The sequence below is a fragment of the Grampus griseus genome (assembly GCF_964374135.1).
Source record: "Grampus griseus genome assembly, chromosome: 8".
Classification (NCBI taxonomy): domain Eukaryota; kingdom Metazoa; phylum Chordata; class Mammalia; order Artiodactyla; family Delphinidae; genus Grampus; species Grampus griseus.
The window spans coordinates 94,514,954-94,541,139 of NC_139002.1; the positions used below are offsets into that span (position 1 = coordinate 94,514,954).

At 39.5% G+C, this 26,186-nt stretch overlaps 1 protein-coding gene across 2 annotated transcripts in view; it reads left to right on the top strand.

The window, feature by feature from the left end:
• The window catches only part of HSD17B12 (hydroxysteroid 17-beta dehydrogenase 12), a 165,955-nt gene that overhangs the window by 88,923 nt on the left and 50,846 nt on the right, over positions 1 to 26,186 (top strand). For both annotated transcript variants that reach the window (XM_082659482.1, XM_082659481.1), the window contains one exon: positions 13,198 to 13,305. In XM_082659482.1, the coding sequence (XP_082515608.1) occupies positions 13,198 to 13,305 (108 nt within the window). The remainder of the gene's footprint in view (positions 1 to 13,197; positions 13,306 to 26,186) is intronic.

The following is a 26,186-nucleotide window of genomic DNA, read 5'->3' on the forward strand; positions in this document are numbered from 1 at the left end:
CACAGGCTGCAGACGCACAGGCTCATCAGCCGCGGGCCCAGCCGCTCCGCGGCATGTGGGATCTTCCCGGACTGGGGCACGAACCCGTGTCCCCTGCATCGGCAGGCGGACTCTCAACCACTGCGCCACCAGGGAAGCCCCAAACTGAGTAATTTTTAAAAGTAATTATTTAATTCATGTAAAAATAATAGCAATAAACACATTCTGTGTCTACGTAATGTATTTTTAGTAAGGAAAATAACTTTATTCTGAAACAAAACAAGATTCAGTGAGAAGAATGGCATTGTTTTACATTTTTGAAAATCTCTTTGATATCTGGCATAGAAGACAGTTGCGTTTGCAGATCTGCTTTTGCATTCAGTCTGCTGAGATATGTTCTTTTGGTTGAAGTATAAGAAGAAAATCTGGCTTCACATGGATATGTAGTTGGAAAAGAGAAAGTGATTTCAGTAGCATCTTCAGATAATTGTGGATATTCTTCGATACTACATCAAAACTCCTTAAGTAGAGGTTTCTTCAAGGTTAGTTGCAATATGGAATCTGAAAACATATCAATTTTTCATACTCAATTACCTTACAATCCGTTTGTCTACCTCCCACTTTGAATTGGTCTTTTGCCAATCATGATTTTGTAACTTGATGCATTGATCTTTGGAAAATATTGGTCCATGAGTTCTGCAGATCTTACAGTTGTTGGCACAGTCCCCCAAAATTACAATTATGAATATCACCCCTAATCTCATCAGAAAAATCTTTTCTTTCAGTCTCATGATGGTGGATACAAGTTTTCCAAAATTCTAATTTTCACTTAAAATCTCCAGTTTTATCATGGACAATAAATACTGTTGCTTGTTTTTCTTGAAGTGACAGACTTACTTCTTTCATTTTTTTAAGGTATGTCTGCCAAATCTGAATAAGCATAGTTTTTCTGTCAGTTGGTCTTTCAAGTAAAATGATGCTGCATGAAAAAAAGGGCTAATTCAGCTCATGACTCAATTGCACCTGCCTTTTCTCAAGACGGCCATTGTATTAGGTACACAGAAAAGGTGCTTTATGCACGCTGCGCATTTTGTCACATGGAACATTAAAAAGATGTGTACGCAAGAATAGAGATTTAAGAAAATTACTTATTTTACTGCTTCATCAGGAGACATTCTTTAATGAAACCGACTTATCTTCTTTTTTACTGCCAGTATGTGAAGAATACAGTGACTTTTAACATAGTTAGGTGCTACTGCTTTGATTCCTGTTAAGATTCTAGCAGTTTTACCCATCATTGCTCTTGTGCCATTGGTGCAATTGTCACAACACTGAAGAAGGCAAATAATGTCTTGGTATTTCTGACTCTCAGGAACCCTCAGGGTCATGGACCACAGTTTGAGAGCTGCTACATAGAAGGATTTATGGGTGATGGAATCTTATCAGCAACTGAATGGAACATGGTTCAGGAAAAAAAGTTCCTTGTACAGTATTTGCAACTTTGCTTGAGATTATTTCAAAATTAAAAAAAAATAAATAAACGATGGCCTTTCAAATGATGAAAACTGAAATTTATGAGAGTAATCATTTGCAAGTTTCAGCAAGGTACCAGTAAATTCTTTTGCAGATTAAATGACATAATGTCATTCAGTAGACTTTTTTGCATTTAGTTGATTCTCAGTAATTGATAACTATAATAGTTATTACTCCTGTTTAGTTGGTAGACTATTAACTGCAACCCTATGCATTTTACATGGAACCTCTGAGTTCCTTAGGAAGTCCTAGAGTCAGGGTGATTGGTGTCGGGTCCTTATCCTTAGTTCAAAGAGTACAGGAGGAGACTCTAAATCAAGCACTTTTGCTTTTACTTTGGTTTAATATATGAAGACTGTGCTCTTTTAATAATTTAAATGAAATTTTTTGTGTTAAATAGAAAAATGGTTCTACTCTTGACAAAATGTTGAACTATATTGATCTTCAAAGTATTAATTGCCATAAAGTAAAATACTCATTTCAGTAGCTGATACTTTAAATTTTATGGTGTTTTTTCGAAAGTTCCTAGTTTTGTTTTGTTTTGTCTTTAAAGAAATAAAAGCAACTGTTAAGCTTCCTTTTTCTAAATACCAAAGTGAGAGACCCAGATCTTGAAAGGAATACTTTTTCCTGTGGCAAGATCTCACAAAACCAGAGTGGAATCTTTTAAGAACAGAGTGACAGGTTGAAATAAAAAGAGGTCACTTAAAAAAAAAAAAAGCACAATCAGCATTTTTAGAAGAAAGGTACTGTGTGATATTTGACTTCAATTAGTTCTAACTACCTTTCTCTTTGAAAGAAGGAGGGAGGAATGTTACGGAGGGTAACAAAAATATGCCTTTTGATTTCCAACTTGATTTTTAGTTCACGATTATCCTGCATGGAAAATTGGTCAGCTCTGGCTCAGATCTTACTGGTAGTACTCATGGCCCTCTGTATCTGTGGGTTCCACATTGTGGATTCAACCAACCACAGGATCATGTATTATGTTTACGATCCTGGGTTGGTTGAATCCGTGAATACATGGGCTGACTGTGGGACTTGAGCCTCTGTGGATTTTGATATCCACAGGGGGTCCTGGAACCAATCCCCCTGGATACCAAGAGATGACTATAATTTCATTTCTCAAGCCAATAAAGAGCAGTAAGTAAGCTACCTCAAGAAAAAAGTTGCTTTCCAAAAAAAATAAATAAATAAAAATAACAAACATTTTATGTGATTTAAAAAATGCTGAGACATAATTGGAGGAATGTTGCCTCATATGCAAAACTTACGAAGACTGTTTTATTTTTTGATTTATTTTTGTTTTGGCTGCGCAGCATGTGGGATCTTAGTTCCCTGACCAGGGATCAAACCCGTGACCCTTGCATTGGAATGCAGAGTCGTAACCACTGGACCGCCAGGGAAGTCCCAAATGAAGACTGTTTTAGCTCTAAGATACTATAGTTAATAAACTATCTAAAGCAGGTGGATAAAACCATTGTGTCCTCTCTTCCCCAACTCAGACTCTAACTCAGAGATCTCCCGTTTCCACTGCTGCCTCCCTTCTTTGGGCCCCTTCTCTTAGGACTGATTCGGTAGCTGCTGTGTTCTCTCCCAGCTGCCCGTTACTTTTTTTTTTTTTTTTTTTTGAGGTACGCGGGCCTCTCACTGTTGTGGCCTCTCCCATCGCGGAGCACAGTCTCCGGACGCGCAGACTCAGTGGCCATGGCTCACGGGCCCAGCCGCTCCGCGGCATGTGGATCTTCCCGGACTGGGGCACGAACCTGTGTCCCCTGTATCGGCAGGTGGACTCTCAACCACTGCGCCACCAGGGAAGCCCTGCCCGTTACTTTTGATAATAGGCTGTGTCCTCTTTGCCACAGCGTTTCCTTCCTAAAAGCAAGTGTGGTCATGTCACTTCCTAGCTTAAGAACCTCTGCTAAGTACTCTAACACACAGGATGACTTGTCAACGTGTTATAGGGCCGCCTTCATAGGTCTGTATCCTGTGCATTTGCACAGGGCCCTGTCTTTGGTTTGATGCTCTGCTGTCACCATCCTGAAAGTCTTAATTTTTGAACAAGGGGCCCCGCATTTCTATTTTGCACTGGGCCCCAGAAAATTATGTAGCTGGTCCTGCTTGTTATCTTGGCACATACAGCCTCCACCAATGTCCTTCTACAGAACTGTTTCTTTCTGTTTCTCTCTGTGTACCACCTACTCCATCCACATGCCCTTCCTTTTCCCCACTCTCTGCTTTTGCCTACTTCTCCTTCTCTGCCTGGCCCATTCCTACTCAAGGACTCGAAACCAGTGTCACCTCCTGTAGAAAATCCCACTCTGCAAGAGTGATTGCTTTCTCTTTGCACGATTTGTTTATGTTTATTAGAGCACCAGATGGGTTCACACACATTTCCTTCACCAAAACATGACCTATTTGCAGGTATCTGCTATTATTCTCAGGGTAAAGTCTGACATGTGGACACTACTCAGTGTGTACTTGAATTTAATCAGCCAAAACATACTCATTGAGCTCCTATCGTGTACCAGGCACTATTGGGCTCTGAGTGTATAGTGGTAAAGAAAATACCAGACATGGACCCTCCCCTCACAGAACTGACAATTTAGGGAGTGAGGTGCTTTGCCTGGTGGCAAATGCCTATGTCACCTGAGTAAATGAATGAACATATGCTAAGGTGGTTGGGTCTTAGTTTCGGGTGGGCAAGTTTCTGCCTTCTTGACTAGCGGTGGTGTTGGAATGTAATAGGCACTGCAATACCAGAGAATCTTGCATTTGGAAGCTGTCCTTGGTTCATTTCATGACCTGAAAGAGGAGGGTGGAGACCAGCAGTGTTCTGTTTCTTTCATCAAATCTGAGACACCATTGATCATGAAATGATGCAGCTTATAAGCATTAAGAAAGAAAAATGGCCTATTAAACTGACACGCCATCAATTGTAAGGCATTCTGATTTCAAAGATAAAAAGTGAATAAAAATGTGCATCTTGGAATAGATAAAGCATAGTAATTCAAAGGTTAATCACAAGCAAATTGAGTGAAAGAAACACTTGGGACACTAAAAGGCATAGCTTAAGTAGTATATTGTAACCATAGATTCCATGGGTGATACAGTAATAAGTAAATCAGTCTTTAAAGTGGAGGTATATGTGCTTGGTCAGATTGACAGGGGATATGCAGCTGATGCAAAGAGGAAAGAGTTGATGATACAGATAATACCTAATAGCAGCCTGTGCTGTTTAGGAAAAAACAACTATATATCATGCAGTCATCTTTGTAGATATTGGCAGATACAGGAAAAGAAAACATTTGAATAAGACTTTACAGTTTCATAAAATACATTCTCATATGCTATGACATGTAATCCTCATAGGAATTCTGTAGGGTGGGTATTATTTCTTGTAGTTTAAAGCCTAAGAAATGGACTTCCTGAAGGTTGAAAGGCTTGATTGAAGGACCCTCAGCCAAGTGATGGAGTTGGCATTCAAGTGCAGAGCTTCTGACTGCATCCCCATGCTGTTTTGAACAAATTCTATGTCTTGGTCAGCTCAGGATGCCATAATAAAATATCATAGTCTGGGTCTCTCTCTCTCTCTCTCTTTTTATTTTTCAATTTATTTATTTTTATTTTTGGCTGTGTTGGGTCTTTGTTGCTGTGTTCAGGCTTTCTCTAGTTGCGGTGAGCGGGGGCTACTCTTCGTTGTGTGTGGGCTTCTCATTGTGGTGGCTTCTCTTGTTGCAGAGCACAGGCTCTAGGCGCTCAGGCTTCAGTAGTTGTGGCTGATGGGCTCTAGAGTGTAGGCTCATAGTTGTGGTGCACGGGCTTAGTGGCTCCGTGGCATGTGGGATCTTTCCCGACCAGGGCTTGAACCCGTGTCCCCTCCATTGGCAGGTGGATTCTTAACCACTGGGCCACCAGGGAAGCCCCAATAGTCTGGGTCTCTTAAACAGCAGACCTTTGTTTCTCACAGTTCTGGAGGTTGGGAAGTCCAAGATCAAGGTCCTGGCAGATTCAGTTCCTGGTGAGAGCCTCTTTCCTGGCTTGTCTTCTCCCTGTGTCTCCTTGGCCTTTCCTAGGTGTGTTGTGTAGAGAGAAAGAGCTCTCTCTCTCTTCATTTTCATACAAGGTCACGAATCCCATCATGAGGGCCCCACCCTCATGACCTCAGCTAAACCTAATTACTTCCCGTAGGCCCCACCTCCAAACACCATCATATTGGGGGTTAGGCCTTCAACATATGAATTGGGGGAGGGGACACAAATATTCAGCCCATAATACTCTGCTTCCATAGTATTAGCAGTATCATCTTGGAATCTTAAGCATAATAATGTTAGAAATAATTTTTATATTTTTCTCACCTCAAAAAATAAAATTCAGATTTTTCCATTGGCAGGCCTTTTTTTTCCCTCCAAGTGTAGAAAATAAACATCTTTATTTGAAAATTTCTTCAAAGGTGCCTTGTCCAGGGGTCTACAATACCTGAACCAAATGTAGAACTCAGGGCTTAAAAAGAATGGGACCTATTCATGCCCTATCAGTAAAACAAATTCACATGGTTTAAGGTTTTTATTTAGTACAGATGGCTGTTCTAGTTAAATAGGCTGTAATGAATAAAATATATAATAACCTTGGCTTAAAATAAAGAAATAAATACTTGGTTTGGGATGGAATCCCTGATGATGCTATGACAGATTTTTTGATTTGACTGAAAGTGAGTCTCTTCATCTGAGATTAAAATTGTCATGAATATATTTTCAAGGGCAATGTAAAAAAGAAATGGACCATGATTTGTGTAGCATCTCTGATAATTATAATTAAGTGGGCCTTTAAAAAAAAATGGAGTCAGATGAATTTTTCCCATCTAGGGCATAAGCACCTTTTCTCCAGAGCTACATAAGGGAGGTTTTCTCTGTGGGGAGATGTCTAATCCCAAGGGGCAGGGGTGAAGGGAGATGGTGAGGTTTGGGGGTAAAAAAGAAAACAGGAAAAGGAGTGAAGTTAAGTGGAAAGGATATGTTTAGGGGACTTGTTCTTTGTTTTCTCCTAAAACTTAGAAAAAGTACAAAAGACTCACTTTTTACAGCTCTAAATATTGTAAAACATGTGAAAATGGAGGGGGTTTTCAAAACATGCAGTACATTTTTATAGTTACAAATTGAATTTAATGAATTTAGATTTAAGAAGCTAAAATTGGTAGGCATTGAATATAGTACCATTTTCCCAAGAGTCTCTCCTCTCCCCCTGATTATCTTTTTCAGGGCTGGGGAGAGGGAGAGTGGTCCCATGACTAAAGTGTCTTCCACGTTTATCTCCGTGCCCCTGAGCTAAGCTCCTGCAGTACTTTATTCATGAGACTGGATGGTTTTCTAAGGTTTCTAATTACTCTAAAGTGTTTCTACTTCCATGTGGATGGTAGTCTAACCCAGGCAGGAGAGATGGAAGAACTGAGTTGTTTCCCAATTTATCTTAATGCTTTAAAAAGCCTAATGTTAAGTACCTTATGTTATTATGTCTCACACAGACATCTCTTACTGGCATGTAGTTTTATTTCTATAGAGAGGAGTTCAAGAAGTAGTGAGATGATTTTAATATTATCAGCTGTATTGGCCTAGATGCATTTATTCAATCAACAAACATTTGAGTGACCTCTGCTATATGCCAGGCATTGTGCTAGGTGCCGGGAATACAAAGATAACAAATTGATTGTGTTTGTTAGGAAGTAGAGACTCTCTGCATAATGTATTATGGGAAGTGTTAATAGTGTTATATAGAAGGTCTCTAGGAGCACAGTCGAGAGGAAGTAAGTAGCTTTACGTTGGAGGCGATGGGAATCATGAAAATTCAGTCCACAGAGGTGGGGACACAACTCGAATCTTAAATGATGAAATTTATAATATGGAAAAGATGAGGAAGGATAAATGTAATAGGAATTTTTTAATGAATAGGGGGAAACTGAAACTTAGGGGGAAAGACAGATTGTTTATTTGGAGCAGATGTGTCAAGAAAGGAGAATCAATATATTATTTTTGGTTGTTATTAATAGAAAAATTATAAATAGTACATGAGTTTATATAGATTAGACCTCTTTTCTAGCATTCTCAGACCTAATATCCCCAGACACCCAGGGGAAAAAATGAGGAAAGTCTTTCTAAGACCTATAAGATTATGCTTAGAGCAAAACTGTTACATTTGAGAGATGTCGATTTTTTTTTCTGGTATTTGTATCAATATAAACCACCAATATATTATCCTAGTCTTCAGGGAAAGTGGAGAGATGTCAATTTGTTGAACAAAATGAAAATAGTGATGGCCAGACCTAGAAGTACGTTAAACATAAGGTTATTATGAATATGTTCATGACCTTTCTAGGTTTGAACATAAAAACGTGTTATTTTTATTTTATTTTTTTTCTTTAAATTTATTTTATTTACTTATTTTTGGCTGCATTGGGTCTTTGTTGCTGTACGCGGACTTTCTCTAGTTACAGCAAGTGGGAGCTACTCTTCATTGCGGTGTGCGGGCTTCTCATTGCGGTGGCTTCTTTTGTTGTGGAGCACGTGCTCTAGACATGCAGGCTTCAGTAGTTGTGCCTCGCGGGCTCCAGAGCACAGGCTCAGTAGTTGTGGTACGTGGGCTTAGTAGCCCTGTGGCATGTGGGATCTTCCCGGATCAGGGATCAAACCCGTGTCCTCTGCATTGGCAGGCGGTTTCTTAACCACTCCACCACCAGGGAAGTCCCACGTGATAGTTTTAATATTGAGAGGTGTTTTAGCTGCATCTTGAAACTACTTTTGACAGAGAAGTTCCTTCTCTGTCAATTCCAGACTTGAACTAATTCAGGATCCTCTGAGTAAAAATCAGCAATGTGAGTGTAGGAGTGGGGCACCCATTCTTAGAAGTGATGGACTGACTCAAGGCAGTTAGGACATTCATTGTTATAGCTCTATATTTATGAATAATATTTGCTTTCTAATATTCTACCATTGTGGTCATGTGGTTTTCAGTGGAATAGTAGATAAAAAGGGATGAATGGTATCAGCCCAGCTATTTCTTAGCTTCATTCCCCACTTTTTAAGCCAGAGCTGATTTTCTGCCCCCATTTCTAGTGAGTTGACTGCCTTGAACAGCTCATATCAATCATCAGAGGATTTTGCTTCTTAGTTTTCCGTTTTAGCCACTAGGCTGAGAGATAGAGGGTCAAGACCATATCGGAATCATTTCAATCTGGATAAAAGCGAAGGAGGGCATGATTATATTTGGCTACAACTAGTAGCTAGGATGCTAGCCTATCCAATTTCAAATATCAAAGGGTTTAAGTCAGTAGTATGGAGTATCTTTGCATATGGTATGTAGTATTCTAATAATGGGATTCTTTAGTTCTTTAATTTCTTTAAGAATTCACAACACTAGATTTTACTGTGAGACATTGAATAAATGGAGAGCCTAGAGGGAACGCCACATTGTCGTTCTTCATAAATTTAACTGAAATGTTGAATGCAACCCAATAAAAACTGAGACTAAACAAGTAAGGAAAACCAATAAACTTTTGAAAAAGAGTAGTAGTAAAGGAGCTCTGCACTACTAGACATATTAAAACTTAAAGTTAGAATAATTAAAACTAGGGCATTACGAAAGAACAGAAAAATAACATAGTAAACAGACTATACTTTTGGAATCAGAATGTGGGCAGTAAAAGCTGTCCAGTGGCTTTATACTCTCACCTCAATCACTCATTGGATGTGGATGTCACGAGAAAGGCATGATCTTGGTTCAGGCAACTCTCTGAAGCTGAGGCAACCCCCTCCCCCTGCCTCCCCCCACCCCCCACCAAGGGGCTGACACCTGAAAGCTGTCTGCTGATGATACCCCAGCAGCTGGGGTAACCAGAATGTCCTTGAAGGGGCAGTTGAGTGGCTCATCTCTTTCCATTGCAACCTTCAGATTCACTTGTTTGTATATCTTTATTCCACACACTTGTAGGGTATTTATTTTAACTTATCACAGCTCCTACCCTGGAGGAAAGACTTGACAGAGGCTGTCATGTCATGGGCCTCTGTGGTGGGCAAGGATCAGAGTACTCAGAAGTATGTCTCCAAAGGCTTTGATGAAGTTCTTACTCTTCCCCAGTGGTGGGCTGTTGCTGAGTTGTGGACTGGTAGTCTTATGAAGAACCTGGTAGTCAGAACCTTGTCTGACTTACTTCACTCAGTATGACAGTCTCTAGGTCCATCCATGTTGCTGCAAATGGCATTATTTCATTCTTTTTTTAATGGCTGAGTAGTATTCCATTGTATATGTGTACCACATCTTCTTTATCCATTCTTCTGTCGATGGACACTTAGGTTGCTTCTTTCTCTTGGCTGTTGTAAGTAGTGCAGCAATGAACATTGGGGTGCATGTATCCTTTCAGACCATGTTTTTCTCCAGATATATGCCCAGGAGTGGGGTTTGCAGGATCATATGTTAGCTCTTTTTTGAGTTTTTTAAGACATATCCCATAATCTTGGGAAAAGAAATGTGAGGGAAGTCTGCTGGATTCTTCTGAGGAAGTTTTCCTCACTATAAAAGGGACATATAACAGGGATGCCCCATTTCTGTCTCTGAACATTGCCTGCATGGATGCTTGGAATGGCAGTGGCTCTCTTGAAGCCAAGAGAAGAGCCAGCCTAGGGGAATAGGAGAAAAGCGTGGAAGGACCCTGGAGCCTTTGTGACGTTGAGCAACTGAACAAAGCAGATCCCAGACCTTGTCCTCACAAGCTTAATTCTGGTGGGAGCAGATGACAGCAAACACATGCGTTCTTAAAGTATATAGTACATTAGAGAGGGGTAAGCACAATGGAGTGAAGTAAAGCAGGGAAGGGGGACAAGGAGTGCTGGGGAGGAATGGCTGCATTTTTTATTTTTTATTTTTTTAGTTATTTTTGGATGATTTGGGTCTTTGTTGCTGCACGCTGGCTCTCCCCAGTTGCGGCAAGCGGGGGCCACTCGTTGCTGCGGAGCGCAGGCCTCTCACTGCAGTGGCCTCTCCCATTGAGGAGCACGGGCTCCAGGCGCTTGCTTCAGTGGTTGTGGCTCACGGGCTTAGCTGCTCTGTGGCATGCGGGATCCTCCCGGCCCAGGGTTCGAACCCGTGTCCCCTGCACTGGCAGGCGGACTCTCAACCACTGCGCCACCAGGGAAGCTCTGCATTTTTTACAGGGTGGTCAATGAAGGCTTCTCTGAGAAGGTAACATTTACTTAAAGACCCAACAGAGATAGGGGATGTGGAAAAGCATTCCAGACAGAGGGCACAGTAAGTTCAAAAGCCTTGAGTGTATTTGGGGAACATCCTGTGTCTAAAGAACTGCTAGGACCCCCGTGACCAAGGCTGGGGAGCAACTGGAGAGTAGGTGGGTGGAGATTAGTTCAGTATCAGGCTGATGCTGAAGACTTTGGTTCTTACTGTAAAAGAGATGGAACGCTTTGGAGGGTTGCAAGGAGGGTGACAGGAGCTGACCTATGTTAAAGAAAGAAAGAAAGAAAGAAAGAAAGAAAGAAAGAAAGAAAGAAAGAAAGAAAGAAAGAAAGAAAGAAAGAAAGAAAAGCCCACAATAGAGGCAGTGAAGAAAAGTTAAGAGAAAGTAAACAACGTTAACTGGACTAGAACATGGTTCAGAGTAATTCAGGTATAAGTTCAAATTTTTATTTATCTTGAAAAACTTGTGTCAGAAACCATTTTGCTTATCCTAGTGTGAAGACATAAGAAAGAGCTTACTGGAGGGTTCTTATTAAGTAATATTCTTTCCAAAAGGGTCTCTGAATTTTTTTTTTTTTTAAGCGGCATATCTATGTAAGACTGTGCCATATAAGTACATTCACCAAATCCTGTGAGATCTAAAAGTAAATTTGATTCAGGGGTTGTGAGGTAGCTTTTATTACTAGAGAGAAATTTTCCTAAATGTCAGTGTGGAAACAGTTGTTGCTTTCCTCAAATAAATAGATACATTTTATCTTATTTTACTTCCAGAATAAAGTTTTACATTCAATAAAAGGTATCCTTCAGCCTTTTGATTTTGGTCTTTTTTCTTGTGAATTGGTGGCTCTAATAAAGGCAGAGTTCTTTACTTACTTGTGGTAAATTCTGTGAACCATTTATGCTAAGACATGTCAGACCAGCTACTGGGAAATGACAGCCCTGTATCTGGCTGTCCATTACATGAACACGTAATAACTCATTTATATTCGAATAGCAGGTATACCTTTAACACCAGGTAAGGTATTTTCCAGGTCAGTTATATCCTCTCTTGTTTATTCATAGATTCCCATCTAGGATGGATACTTTTCATTGAGTCTAAAGAATCTCTTGTGAACCAGCTCTTTAGTTTTAGACATAAATCCTTTCAGATCAAGAACAGAAACCTCCTATGTGGATTACTGCTGTATATTCTGTGATAAACTGGCATTGACTTCGAAGGAAGAAAATTTTATTTTTGGAAGCAGGATTTTTAAATTAATTCATTTGAATTCTCATCAAGCTCCAAAGAATAAGCATTCTTGGAGACTTTATGGAGTGCCTCATGTATGCCAGTACATGGTAGTATTGTTAGTACTAAAGGTAATACTTTGGTACCTTTGATAGCACTAATGGTCATTATTACCTTCATTTTCACAAGAGGATGCTGAGGCCCATAGAGGGTATGTGACTTGCTCAAAGTCATTTAGCAAATAAGTGTGGAAGTCAAATTGGTACCCAAGTCTGGGTGACCTCGCAGTCCCTGCCATCTTCTCAAAGCGGCTCACTAGTGAAGGCAGAAATCAACATGACATGTTCCCTCAGATGAGTTTTGTTTCTCCAGGGTCTCATTTCTGAATCTGTTATTTCCCTTAGCTCTGTTTGGACCTTAACAGTCCTGTGCAAAGTAGAACACAGGTCTTTCTGGTATCACTTTGTAGCTCCATTACTATGCATTTTGTGTGGCTTTTTAAATGTAGTGATTATTCATTATTAACCAAGCTCCTAAATTCCAATATGATCATATTCTTTTTTTTTTTTTTTTTTTTTTTTGCTGTACGCGGGCCTCTCCCGTTGTGGAGCACAGGCTCCGGATGCGCAGGCTCAGTGGCCATGGCTCACGGGCCCAGCCGCTCCGCGGCATGTGGGATCTTCCCGGACCAGGGCACGAACCTGTGTCCCCTGCATCGGCAGGCAGACTCTCAACCACTGCGCCACCAGGGAAGCCCAGATCATTCATTTTATTTCCACTTTAATAAGGTGGATTTTTTGTTTCAATAGATCACACTTAAGACTTTTTCCTGAAATTATGAAGTATCAGTTTGCAATTAAAATCACAAACCAGTGATATTTAAAGAGTATATAATATTATGATATGCATCATGTTTTTTTATTTGTACCTAAGGGTCTAAAAAGTCATCATTATTGGTTTATAGGAGAACCAATTAAGGAACATTCAGCCAGCTCTGTGATAACATTGGAATTTTTATTGCAGAACTACTGTGTTGACTCTATATCATATCTTAGGTGCTCTCATGATCGCTTAAAATTATCCTGGTCTAAATTTCATATAAAACTTGGGGGGGAAAGTGTTTGAAAGGGTAATGTCATCAAATGCTTAAATCTTAATTTAATTAATTAATTAAATCATATATTAATTTTTCCTCTCTCCATTTGTGTTTTTTTCCCTAGGAGAAAAATTCAAAGTGGAAACAAAGACCATTGCTGTTGACTTTGCATCAGAAGATATTTATGATAAAATTAAAACAAGCTTGGCAGGTCTTGAAATTGGTGTTTTAGGTTTGTATCTTTTTCATGTTTACAGATTCTTCTTGCATTTATTGACTAGGACTTTCTTTTTGGATGTTAGGTGTTCAATTGGTGAAATGACTAGTGAGAAGAAAATTGTCTTGTTAATACAAGTGATCATTAGATGATATGGATCTACATACACTTGAATCTTTATGTTTTGGGTCCTGTTTTAATGATGATGCTACAATTTAGGTTGTTTCCCTGCCTGCTTTATTTCCAGTCTCTCATTCTCTCTGTATATACTTAGATATAGCTATATCATAATAATCCTTTGTGGTGGGTAATGCTGACCCAGTTTTACAGCTGAGGAAATAAAGGCTTAGAGGGGTCTCAGCCTTTTGTTCAATATTACCCCCTCCCCAACGAGGAGCCTTTTTAGACATTATTTTCCCCTAGTCTACCCTCCCATGAGACTTTAATACCACAGATCCACTGGGTATCTTGTTTATGTGCTGTATGTATATCTGTTCTTTATACATAAAAAGGATAAGAGCTCACACCATACCCCGGAATCAATTTTTGTTCCCTTGGGGGGAGAGGTATCACCCCAGTTGAGAAGACGCGGCTCAGAGAGATGAGTGACTTGCCTAAGCTGCCGTAGAGACTGAGTACTGCGCATGGGATTTAGCCACTGTTTGTTTTTTCTGAGTCTCCTACTTCCTTGTGTTACACCTCAGCTACCTTATTGCCAAAAACGGATGCTTCTGCTGAGATGTGGAAGTATTGGTCCTTGTTATGGAAAAGATTCACCAGATTTTGAGGAAAAGAAAAAAAAAAAAACAGGCTTCAGAAAGTCACCCAGCATTCTCTGACTCATTTCTAGAAAGAAAAAGGGCATCTAGTTCAGAAAAATGTCACTTCTTCACTAAATCTCTTTATCCCACTGCCTAAATTGGTGGGAACCTGGTAATTGCCATTGTTTTCTTTATTGGATTATAAAAGGAGGAACAACGAAGAGAAAATACTTTTAAAAAATGTTTCTTAACCTTTCTTTAGTCACGACCCCACCTGTCTTCCTCATACTGTAAAAGAATGGTCTCATATAATTTCTTGAAAAGGCAATTTAAAAAAAGTTAGCCCTACATAGTGCCATTGGACCTGGGGTTAACCCTGGCTTTGATGTTATCTTTTCAGCTCCTGCCTGGTCCATGTCATACATCACCACACCCCACCTACCCTCACAGCTATTCTCATACTTACAGGAGAGCCAGTAGCAAAGATGAATGAACACACAGGTCTAATTTTTGCCTTGTTCTTCTCTAATACATACATTACTCGGAGTCTTTCACAAGCTCTTCTTCCTTTAGCTTAACCTAAAGCACAGCTAACATCTGTAAAATTCTCAACTTTTAAAAAATTCCAAGTCAGTAGTAGCTGTAACTTCCTAGTTAGGATAGACACCGCCATAGTCCATCCAAACCCCTTTCAAACTAGTCGTGGACTGGAGAGTGAAGGCTGGCTTAGGCAAGGAGGGGGATCAAGGATCCCTAATGAGAGGAGACTTATTTTGAACTTGTGTTCTTGGAGAATAACTTTGTTTCAGGAGTGGTTCAGTTAATCACAGTTGGTCTTAGCTTTGTATAAATTTCAGCTGCTTTTCACTGGGTAACTTTGAAACTATAGCTACTCTGAGACTATGCCATTAAAATGGAAGATGTCAGGCATCAGGTTTGCTGCTGGGCTGGAGGGTTATAAAAGGCACTCTTCAGCTGTTCTTTCCTGACCCAGTATATAGAAAGTCTGCAGTGTGATTTTATGCACAATAGATAGATCTGTTAAGGATGAGGGTACATTGATATTTAGACCTAAGGGTTGATATTTTCCTGGGCCATATATGCTAATGGAACCACTGCTTTTGTAGTCCAGCCCCTTAGTAAATTGCAACCTGTGAGTCAGCAGTTTACACCCCTCTTTATTCATTCATTCATTCATTCATTCGTCAGTCAATGAACTGGAGATACAACAATGAACAGGAAAGCGCCTGGCTTTATGTAGTATAATGTTCTAAAGGGAAGGACAGCCCTAATCAAAAATAGTTACTTGTGGGCCAAGTGTTGAGATGGGGAGGGCAGGGTGTAATAAGAGGGTAAAAGGGATGGTGGAGTTGATATGGGGAGAAATAATGGTGACTTGGCCTAGCCAGTGTTAGGAAAAAGGACGATTCCAGAAATACTGAGGGAGTAGAGGAAGCAGGACTCTACTTGTGAGAGATTGCAAGAGAACTCATGATGACCTTCAGGTTTCTGGCTTGAACATCTGTGTCAATAGTGCCATCTAATAAAATGGGGAATCCTGGAGGAGGAGCCTTTTTGGGAATGAGGATCATTTAAGTTTGGGGTTCCTCTAGGATGTCCAAGTGGGGTTGTTAAGTCGATAGTGGACATATGGATCTAGGTTTTGGTAGAGCTCCTAACTAGAGATAGAGTTTGGAGGTAAGTCATCTCTGAGTAGTAATCTCACTGAAGAAAGGAAACTGGAGCTAATCCAAGGAGAATGGAGAGAAGGTAAAGAGAAAACTGGGGACAGAGCTCTCTGTTATCAAAGGCTGCCTGGAACGTATAGTGTGAAGGAGGGATAATTTTTTGCACAAGTTCAGCACTGTCCACTGGAAATATAATGCAAACCACACATTTAATTTGAACATTTCTAGTAGCCACATTTTTAAAAAGCAAAAAGGAACAAATGAACTAATTTTTATAATGTATTTTATTTTAACCCACTATATCCAAAATATTATCACTAACATGTAATCCACATAAAGTTTTTTGAAACATTTTGTATTCTTTTTCTCATACCAAATCCTCAAGTCTAGGGTGTATTTTACATTTATAACATACCTCAGTTCGGACTAGCTACCTTTTAAGTGTTCAGTAGCCACATGTGCCTAGTGATGGATATCTAGCTCTAGTTCATCTTGGCTGTCTCTCATCCTCAGTTTGTGCGGGAGAGCCATAAATATAATTTCTAGGTTTTTCTTGTGCTTTAACATAGCTTTCAACCAGGGGCAATTTTGCAGCGTCTGGCAATGTCCAGAGACATTTCTGTTTGTCGCTAATTGAGGGGGGAGGAGGAGGAAGTTCTACTGGCCCCTGGTGGGTACAGGGCGGGGATGCTGCTAAACATCCCTCAGTGCACAGGACAGACTCCCCCAGCAAAGAATGATCAGTCTAAAATCTCAACAGTGCTGAGGTTGAGAAACCCTGCTTTGAAGTTATATTGTAATTAAATACTTCTGATTGAATACTTATGGAGACACACACACACATACACAGACAACTTAATTTTTGATTTCTAGGTTGGTTACAGATCAATAATAAAAATAATTATAGCTAATGTTTACATACTCCTTTAAAGTTAGCAGCACTTTCACATACATTATACTATTAATTGGCTATACATTTTGTTTTCTTTCTACTCTACCAGAACTGTCTCCTTAATCATAAGCTTTGTATAATTATATTGACATTTATTAGCAGATATATTGCATTGTAATTTTAATTTGTCAAGATTCTTGAGGAAACTATTAAAACACCTTTATGAGCTAAATTTTATCTTATTGCTAGGTCATATTTCAACTCAAATCTTACATTTCTTTCTCTAGTATGGGTATAACCCTCTAGAACTTGTGGGAGGCGTCTGGTGTTGATGTTTTCTTTTTTTGTTTTGTTTTGTTTTGTTTTGTTTTTTGCGGTAGGCGGGCCTCTCACTGTTGTGGCATCTCCCGTTGTGGAGCACAGGCTCCGGACGCGCAGACTCAGCGGCCATGGCTCACTGGCCTAGCCGCTCCGTGGCATGTAGGATCCTCCCCGACTGGAGCACGAACCCATGTCCCCTGCATCGGCAGGCGGACTCTCAACCACTGCACCACCAGGGAAGCCCCGATGTTTTCTTTTTTTTTTTTATGATTACCTGGGCCTATAGCCCCTTCACTTTCTTTCTTCCCTTTTTCCTCCCCATCTATCTAATAAATAATCTTATTTATTCTCCTTCCTCAGAACTCTGCTTAATGTCAGTCTCACCTTTATAACATTCCCTAAAATAACAAACATGTACATTGATTTCTAGTAAGATTTAGCAATCCATATTAAGTCATAGGAAAGAATTTTGTCTACCGAGTATTAATGAAAACAGTAATGATAAAAAGAAATAAAAATCACCAAGGTACATTCCATTTGTTTGAATAGCACTAACCACTAAAGTATAGTCAGTGCTTAATAAAGAAAATTAATATTTTCAGAATTACAAAGGAAAATGCCAAAGCTATTGGTTCTGAAAGAAACATTGTTTTCAATAAGATAAGCAGAAAGAAAATGGCCATGAATTGTGTGAATTTGTGCTGAAAGGTCACCATCACTTGATAAGACTATAAATGTGTAAGGTTGAGACAATGAATTCTTAACTCTGGTGTGTAAAATAAGTAAGCATCTGCTGTCTCCTCTCAGGCAAAGGCCAAGAAACACAGATTTGAGAAAACTTAAAATACTTCAGCTATTTAGAGAAAATGACATCAGTGCTACTTTCAATAAGCAAACAATTAGTTAACAAAATATGACTGCTATAATGCTCACTTGATTCCTCAAGAGAGACTCTCATGTGTGTTCCAGATTGGTTTGGAGGACTTCATACAATACATCGCAGGAGGCGTAAGTTACCAAGGCCAGGGGAGTAGCCTTGCATTTAGAAATATGCCACAGAGAATACTTTTTTCAAATTTCACTATGATTTTTTTAACTTTTAAAAAGTGGCATTCTTTATTCTAGAGGTAAAAATAGAAAGGTCCTCCTGGAAAAAGATAGTTACTTGTTTTGTGATTCATTAAAAAAAAAAAATCAACCATAGCTTTATTCAAGCTTTTAATTCATACTAGACCAAGAATTTCCCTATGCCAGATGCTGTGAAGGTCCTCTCCACCCATACTATCATTATTATTATTTTTTAAACTTATTTATTTATTTATTTTTTGGCTGCCTTGGGTCTTTGTTGCTGTGCGTGGCCTTTTCTCTAGTTGCGGTGAGCGGGAGCTACTCTTCGTTGCGGCGCGCGGGCTTCTCATTGGGTGGCTTCTCTTGTTGCAGAGCACAGGCTCTAGGCACGTGGGCTTCAGTAGTTGTGGCTCGCGGGCTCTAGAGCGCAGGCTTAGTAGTTGTGGCGCACGGGCATAGTTGCTCCGCGGCATGTGGCATCTTTCCGGACAAGGGCTTGAACCTGAGTCGCCTGCATTGTCAGGCGGATTCTTAACCACTGTGCCACCAGGGAAGCCCATACTATCATTATTTATGTAACTTGTAGAGTCAAGAGAATCAGTTGGTACAGGGTGACAACCTGTGATGGCTTAGTTTCTTAGGCCTATTTATTACCCATCAACTTTTTCCTGTCTCTACACAGTGCCCATAATTTTATTAGGAAGCATCATTTAAATAACAACAATATGTATAGATAATAAAAGTCAGTTGATTGCAAAGAGTCATTGATTGCAAAATCTGGAATAGACCTTTTTATTCTCTTTTCTTCCTATGCCCTTCATAAATGAATAATTGTTCTATTAATGTATTTGGTGGGTTATTTTTAAATTGGTATCCTTCCCTTCTAAGCTGAATGCAAAAATACCTCTTGATTATCCTTGCCTAAGCAACCTTATGGATTATGGGAAATACTTGGGAAGCATTTGTGTTCTGTTTTTCTCCCCTACAACCTAGTATTTCCCTGAATGTTCTGAGATGGAGAATAGTTGAGTGTTGGGAATAAGTATCTTAAAAGATAGTTTGAGCAGAGATTAATAGTTAAGATCAGCCAACTCTATAACTGTTTATACTTAATTTTCAAAGCTTTTAAACAAAAGACCCAAGAGTATTTTTAGCTACTTGGGGAAAAGGACCAGTGATCTTCAAAATGGCAAACTCCCAGGTAATTAATTTGGTTGGGATCCAGAGATGGCTTCCTTATAGTTCAGTGTCAAAGAAAGAGGAAGTAGATGCCTAGGAGAGGGAGCCGCAAGCCTACAGGAACTGGGTTGAGGAAAACTTTTCTAGGAACCCTGGGAAGGAAGAAATCTTGAGCGCACTGGGAAGTTATGTGGCTTTCCAGTCCCAATTGATGAAGGAAGTTACAAGTAGAAGAGTCTTGCTTCTTCAGAGGGTTTAAAAATATATAACGCTACAGATTATCTTCTTGCCCATTTCAGGAATTTTACTAATTAGAAATTAGTTTTAAATTGCCTTCTTTTGAAATGTAAATATCTCTGAAAGGGCAATGACATCTTCATTTACATCTTATCGGGATTAGTACATTCAGTTTACTGTCTCCTTGCTGGATCAGTCACTCTGAGGAAATAACTATTTTAGTTAACGAAAGACATGGAGAAATCATTTTGAAATGGAGAAGAGAGGCTTAAAGAGGAAACTGTAGTGGTAGGTTGGCGATTAGTTGGGTGCTGAGAGGGGACGAAAAATAGTAGGGCAAAATAAAGTTAGTTGAGAGAGCACCAATGACAAGTGTTTGGAAATACCCTCCTTCCTTTTTTTTACCTGTAGTCCAGGTATAAAATGGCTCAGGCTCAAGAAAGGACAGAGGCTATTATTCTAATGTAGGTAGGAAAGGATTACAGGAGCATGGTAGGATGATAGTTTGCAGAGAGGGTGGAGTTTCTCTGTTATTCCACAATATGATTTTTCATGCCTTCTAGGGGTGAGGATACTTCCCAAAACTTCCCCCTTGATTAAGGAGACAGTTCTGGTAGAGTAGAAAGAAAACAAAATGTATGGCCTCTTCCCTTATTTCTTTTTCTTCTCTGATTGCTATGGTTAAAACTTCCAAAACTATGTTGAATAATAGCAGTGAGAATGGGCAACCTTGTCTTGTTCCTGATCTTAGTGGAAATGGTTTCAGTTGTTCACCACTGAGGACGATGTTGGCTGTGGGTTTGTCATATATGGCCTTTATTATGTTGAGGTAAGTTTCCTCTGTGCCTGCTTTCTGGAGGGTTTTTATCATAAATGGGTGTTGAATTTTGTCAAAAGCTTTTTCTGCATCTATTGAGATGATCATATGGTTTTTATCCTTCAGTTTCTTAATATGGTGTATCACATTGATTGATTTGCATATATTGAAGAATCCTTGCATTCCTGGGATACACCATGATCAAGTGGGGTTTATGATCCTTTTAATGTGTTGTTAGATTCTGTTTGCTAATATTTTGTTGAGGTTTTTTGTGTCTGTGTTCATCAGTGATATTGGCCTGTAGTTTTCTTTTTTGTGACATCTTTGTCTGGTTTTGGTATCGGGGTAATGGTGGCCTCGTAGAATGAGTTTGGGAGTGTTCCTCCCTCTGTGTTTGTGTTTCCTTATATTTTGGAAGAGTTTGAGAAGGATAGGCATTAGCTCTTCTCTAAATGTTTGATAGGATTCGCCTGTGAAGCCATCTGGTCCTGGGCTTTTGTTTGTTGGAAGATTTTTAATCACACTTTCAATTTCAGTGCTTGTGATTGGTCTGTTTATATTTTCTATTTCTTCCTGGTTCAGTCTCGGAAGGTTGTGCTTTTCTAAGAATTTGTCCATTTCTTCCAGGTTGTCCATTTTATTGGCATACAGTTGCTTGTAGTAATCTCTCATGATCCTTTGTATTTCTGCAGTGTCAGTTGTTACTTCTCCTTTTTCACTTCTATTTCTGTTGATTTGAGTGTTCTCCCTTTTCTTCTTGATGAGTTTCGCTAAAGGTTTATCAATTTTGTTTATCTTCTCAAAGAACCAGCTTTTAGTTATGGATCTTTGCCATTGTTTCCTTCATTTCTTTTTCATTTATTTCTGCTCTGATCTTTATGATTTTTTTCCTTCTGCTAACTTTGGGTTTTTGTTGTTCTTCTTTCTCTAATTGCTTTAGGTGTAAGGTTAGATTGTTTATTTGAGATTTTTCTTGTTTCTAGAGGTAGGATTGTATTGCTACAGACTTGCCAGTTAGAACTTCTTTTGCTGCATCCCATAGGTTTTGGGTTGTCATGTTTTCATTTTCATTTGTTTCTAGGTATCTTTTGATTTCCTCTTTGATTTCTTCAGTGATCTCTTGGTTATTTAGTAGCATATTGTTTAACCTCCATGTGTTTGTATTTTTTATAGTTTTTTTTGCTGTAATTGATATCTAGTCTCATAGCGCTGTGGTTGGAAAAAATACTTGATACTATTTCAATTTTCTTAAATTTACCAAGGCTTGATTTGTGACCGAAGATACGATCTATCCTGGAGAATGTTCCATGAGCACTTGAGAAGAAAGTGTATTCTGTTGTTTGTGGATGGAATATCCTATAAGTATCAGTTAAGTCCATCTTGTTTGTGTCACTTAAAGCTTGTGTTTCCTTATTTATTTTCATTTTGGATGATCTGTCCATTGGTGAAAGTGGGGTGTTAAAGTCCCCTACTATTATTGTGTTACTGTCAATTTCCCCTTTTATGGCTGTTAGCATTTGCCTTATGTAATGAGGTGCTCCTATGTTGGGTGCATAAATGTTTACAATTGTTATATCTTCTTCTCAGATTGAGCCCTTGATTACTATGTAGTGTCCTTCTTTGTCTCTTGTAGTAGACTTTATTTTAAAGTCTGTTTTGTCTGATATGAGAATTGCTACTCCAGCTTTCTTTTGATTTCCATTTGCATGGAATATCTTTTTCCACCCCCTCACTTTCAGTCTGTACGTGTCCCTAGGTCTGAAGTGGGTCTCTTGTAGACAGCATGTATATAGGTCTTGTTTTTGTATCCATTCAGCCACTCTGTGTCTTTTGGTTGGAGCATTTAATCCATTTACATTTATGGTAATTATTGATATGTATGTTCCTATTACCATTTTCTTAATTGTTTTGGGGGTTTTTTTGTGGGTATTTTCCTTTTCTTGTGTTTCCTGCCTAGAGAAGTTCCTTTAGCATTTGTTGTGAAGCTGGTTTGGTGGTGCTGAATTCTCTTAGCTTTTGCTTCTCTGTAAAGGTTTTACTTTCTCCATCAAATCTGAATGAGATCCTTGCTGTGTAGAGTAATCTTGGTTGTACGTTTTTCCCTTTCATCACTTTAAATATGTCCTTCCACTCCCTTCTGGCTTGCAGAGTTTCTGCTGCAAGATCAGCTGTTAACCTTTTGGGGATTCCCTTGTACGTTTATTGTTGTTTTCCCTTGCTGCTTTTAATATTGTTTCTTTGTATTTAATTTTTGATAGTTTGATTAATATGTGTCTTGGTGTGTTTTTCCTTGGATTTATCCTGTATGAGGCTCTCTGTGCTTCCTGGATTTGATTGACTGTTTCCTTTCCCATATTAGGGAAGTTTTCGACTATAATCTCTTCAAATAGCTTTCAGTCCCTTTCTTTTTCTCTTCTTCTTCTGGGACCCTTATAGTTCGAACGTTGGTGTGTTTAATGTTGTCCCAGAGGTCTCTGAGACTGTCCTCAATTCTTTTCATTCTTTTTTCTTTATTCTGCTCTGTGGTAGTTATTTCCGCTATTTTATCTTCCAGGTCACTTATCCATTCTTCTGCCTCAGTTATTCTGCTATTGATTCCTTCTAGAGAATTTTTAATTTCATTTATTTTGTGTTCATCATTGTTTGTTTGCTCTTTAGTTCTTCTAGGTCTTGTATTTTCTCCATTCTATTTCCAATATTTTGGATCATCTTTACTATCATTACTCTGAATTGTTTTTCAGGCAGACTGCCTACTTCATCTTCATTTGTTTGGCCTGGTAAGTTTTTTCCTTGCTCCTTCATCTGCTCTGTATTTCTCTGTCTTCTCATTTTGCTTAACTTACTGTGTTTGGGGTCTCCTTTTTGCAGGCTGCAGGTTCGTAGTTCCTGTTGTTTTTGGTGCCTGCCCCCAGTGGGTAAGGTTGGTTCAGTGGGTTGTGTAGGCTTCCTGGTGGAGGGGACTGGTGCCTGTGTTCTGGTGGATGAGGCTGGATCTTGTCTTTCTGGTGGGCAGGACCATGTCCGGTGGTGTGTTTTGGGGTGCCTGTAACCTTATTATGATTTTAGGCAGCCTTTCTGCTAATGGGTGGGGTTGTGTTCCTGTCTTGCTAGTTGTTTGACATGGGGTATCCAGCAGTGGAGCTTGCTGGTTGTTGAGTGGAGCTAGGTCTTAGCGCTGAGATGGAGATCTCTGGGAGAGCTCTCACCGATTGATATTACGTGGGGTGGAGAGGCCTCTGGTGGTCCAGTGTCCTGAATTCGGCTCTCCCACCTCCAAGGCTCAGGCCTGACACCCAGCCGGAGCATCAAGACCCTGTCAGCCACACAGCCTGGTACGTGGGGAGTTTCTTGCCTTTTGGGGAGTCTGAGGTCTTCTGCCAGCATTCAGTAGATGTTCTGTAGGAGCTGTTCCACATGTAGATGTATTTTTTTTTTCTTTTTTGCGGTACGCAGGCCTCTCACTGCTGTGGCCTCTCCCATTGCGGAGCACAGGCTCCAGACGCGCAGGCTCAGTGGCCATGGCTCATGGGTCCAGCCGCTCCGCGGCATGTGGGATCTTCCCGGACCGGGGCACGATCCCATGTCCCCTGCATCGGTAGGCGGACTCTCAACCACTGTGCCACCAGGGAAGCCCTGTAGATGTATTTTTGATGTATCTGTGGGGAGCAAGGTGATCTCCATGCCTTACTCCTCTGCCATCTTGAAGGTCCTTCTTCTTTCCTATTTGTTGATTGATTCATCAGTCAGTCATACACTAACCCATTCAAGAAGTATAATTCCAGAGATATAGCAGTAAACAAAACTGATATTGTTTTTGGTTTCATAGAAGACAGCCAGTGAACAAGTAGTTGGGAATGTGTTGCATTTAATGACAGGGTATGTTACGAAGGAAGCTAAGAGTATTGGAGATGATTTCTCTGAGAAAGTAATATTTAAGTTGAGACCTGAATGCTGATTGACCCTGGGAGAAGAAATGTTTCCCAGTAGAAGAAACAGTATGTACAAAACAGTATGTACTCTGAGGTGAATGTGTTTGGCAAGTTGGAGGAACTGACAGAAGATATGTAAATCTAGAGCATGAATGCAAAGGGGATAGTGCTAGAGTCTGGAGTTAAGCAGCACCATATCCCAGAAGGCTTTAGAAAACCAGGTTGATATGTTTGGACTTTATTGGAAGGACAATGTAGACATTGTAGAGTTTTAAGCAGTAAATTGATATCATCCTAGAATTTTAGAGAGATCATTCTGACTCCCAAGTGGAAGGGGCAAGAATTGACACAAGGAGACCAGTAAGGTTATTTCAGCAATGAAATGTAAGATGAGGATGGCTTATATTAGGATGACGGCAATGGGAATGGGTAGAAGTGAATTGACTAGAGACATGTTTAGGAAATAGAAATAGGACTAATTTCTGATGAGGTCCTCATCAGAAGTCTTGTCTGACAGAAGGATAATGGTGGTTTGTTGTTTTTAATTATTATTGCCAAGCTTCATTAAGTATTTTTTATATGCCACGCATCATGCTAATGAATCTCGTTTAATCCCCAACAATCCTATAAGGTAGATATTAATATTTCTGTACCCATTTTACAGACAGAAAACAGGCTTACAGGGATTCAATGCATCGTCCAGGGTTATACAATTGCTAATTAGCAACCTCCAGGTCAGCTTGAGCAACTGGCTGCTGTTTCTCTAAGACAGGAGACTGTGAGCCAGGACAGTTCTGTAGAGAAGAATGATGATTTCGTTTTGGGTTATGTTAAACTTGAGAGAGCTGTGAGAAAACCAAGTGGAGTTTCAAGTAGACAGTGGCATCTGGTATAAATGCCCTCCTTTGTGTTGAATGAAGCACAAGCCTGATGTAGCCAATCATGGCAAGCAGAATAGGACATGGAATTTTTAGGAGATTGATCAGGAACATTATCAGACTAAGTATAGTGTCTTATAGTTCCATTAGATGTATTGAATGGGATTGGATTTCCAAAGTGAGAATAAGACTTTGAATTCATATGTATTTCCTTTTATTCGAAAACCACTAACAGTATTAATTAAAGCAAAACCTTTAACTTAAAACTGGGTAATTAGCTGTGATTTCAGAAATGTAAGTAGAACCGTAATTCATGAAATTGATACGTATTCCTCCCGTTCGCTGAGATTTAACTACCAACCTTCTGCCATCCTTCTTTCCTCATCCTCTCTTCCAACTTTATGTATGGCAACTCTTATGTGGTTTTGTAATGAGCGTCACGTAGCAATTTATAATTCAACAGCTGAGGTGAAATATTCTGTTGTGTTGCTTCTGACTGGATCTTAATTTTTCAATTTCTGAGTAAAAGCGCTGCAGATTTAAAGCCTTGTAAACTCTCTTTTATTTAGAAATTGCTACTCGCAAGTGTAGGAAAACTGTAAAGTTTGCAAAATGTTTTACTTGGTGTTCCAAATATCATCTGTCAAAGTATGAACATGTGCTAGCTACAGCAATATGTTAAATAAGGCAAAGAAGAAATTTTCTTTGCATCACTTTCCAAACTCTGCAGACTGTAAGATTAGATCCTCTCGAATGAAGTAAAGAGGGTAAAGGAACAATTAATTAGGATAAATTCAATCAGTATAGTTATTCTGGTTAACTGTTGCCTAGAGCTCTCTTTTAGAAGGATCTCTCCACTTCAGTGCTGGTCGTGAACAGTAAAAACAGAGAGACCTTGGTTGTCTTGCTGCAGCCCCTATGGTAGTGTTGGGTGCAAAATAGGAGTTCAGTGAATACTTGTTGAATAAATGACCACACAGCAATAACAACTCTTTCTCCTCCATTTATTAACATACTGGTATGTCCCAGGCATTGGGTTAGAGATGTTATGCATATTATCTCATTTAATTCTTATCCCTATTTTATATATAAAGGCGATGAGGAAACTGAGGCTTGTTGGGGTGAA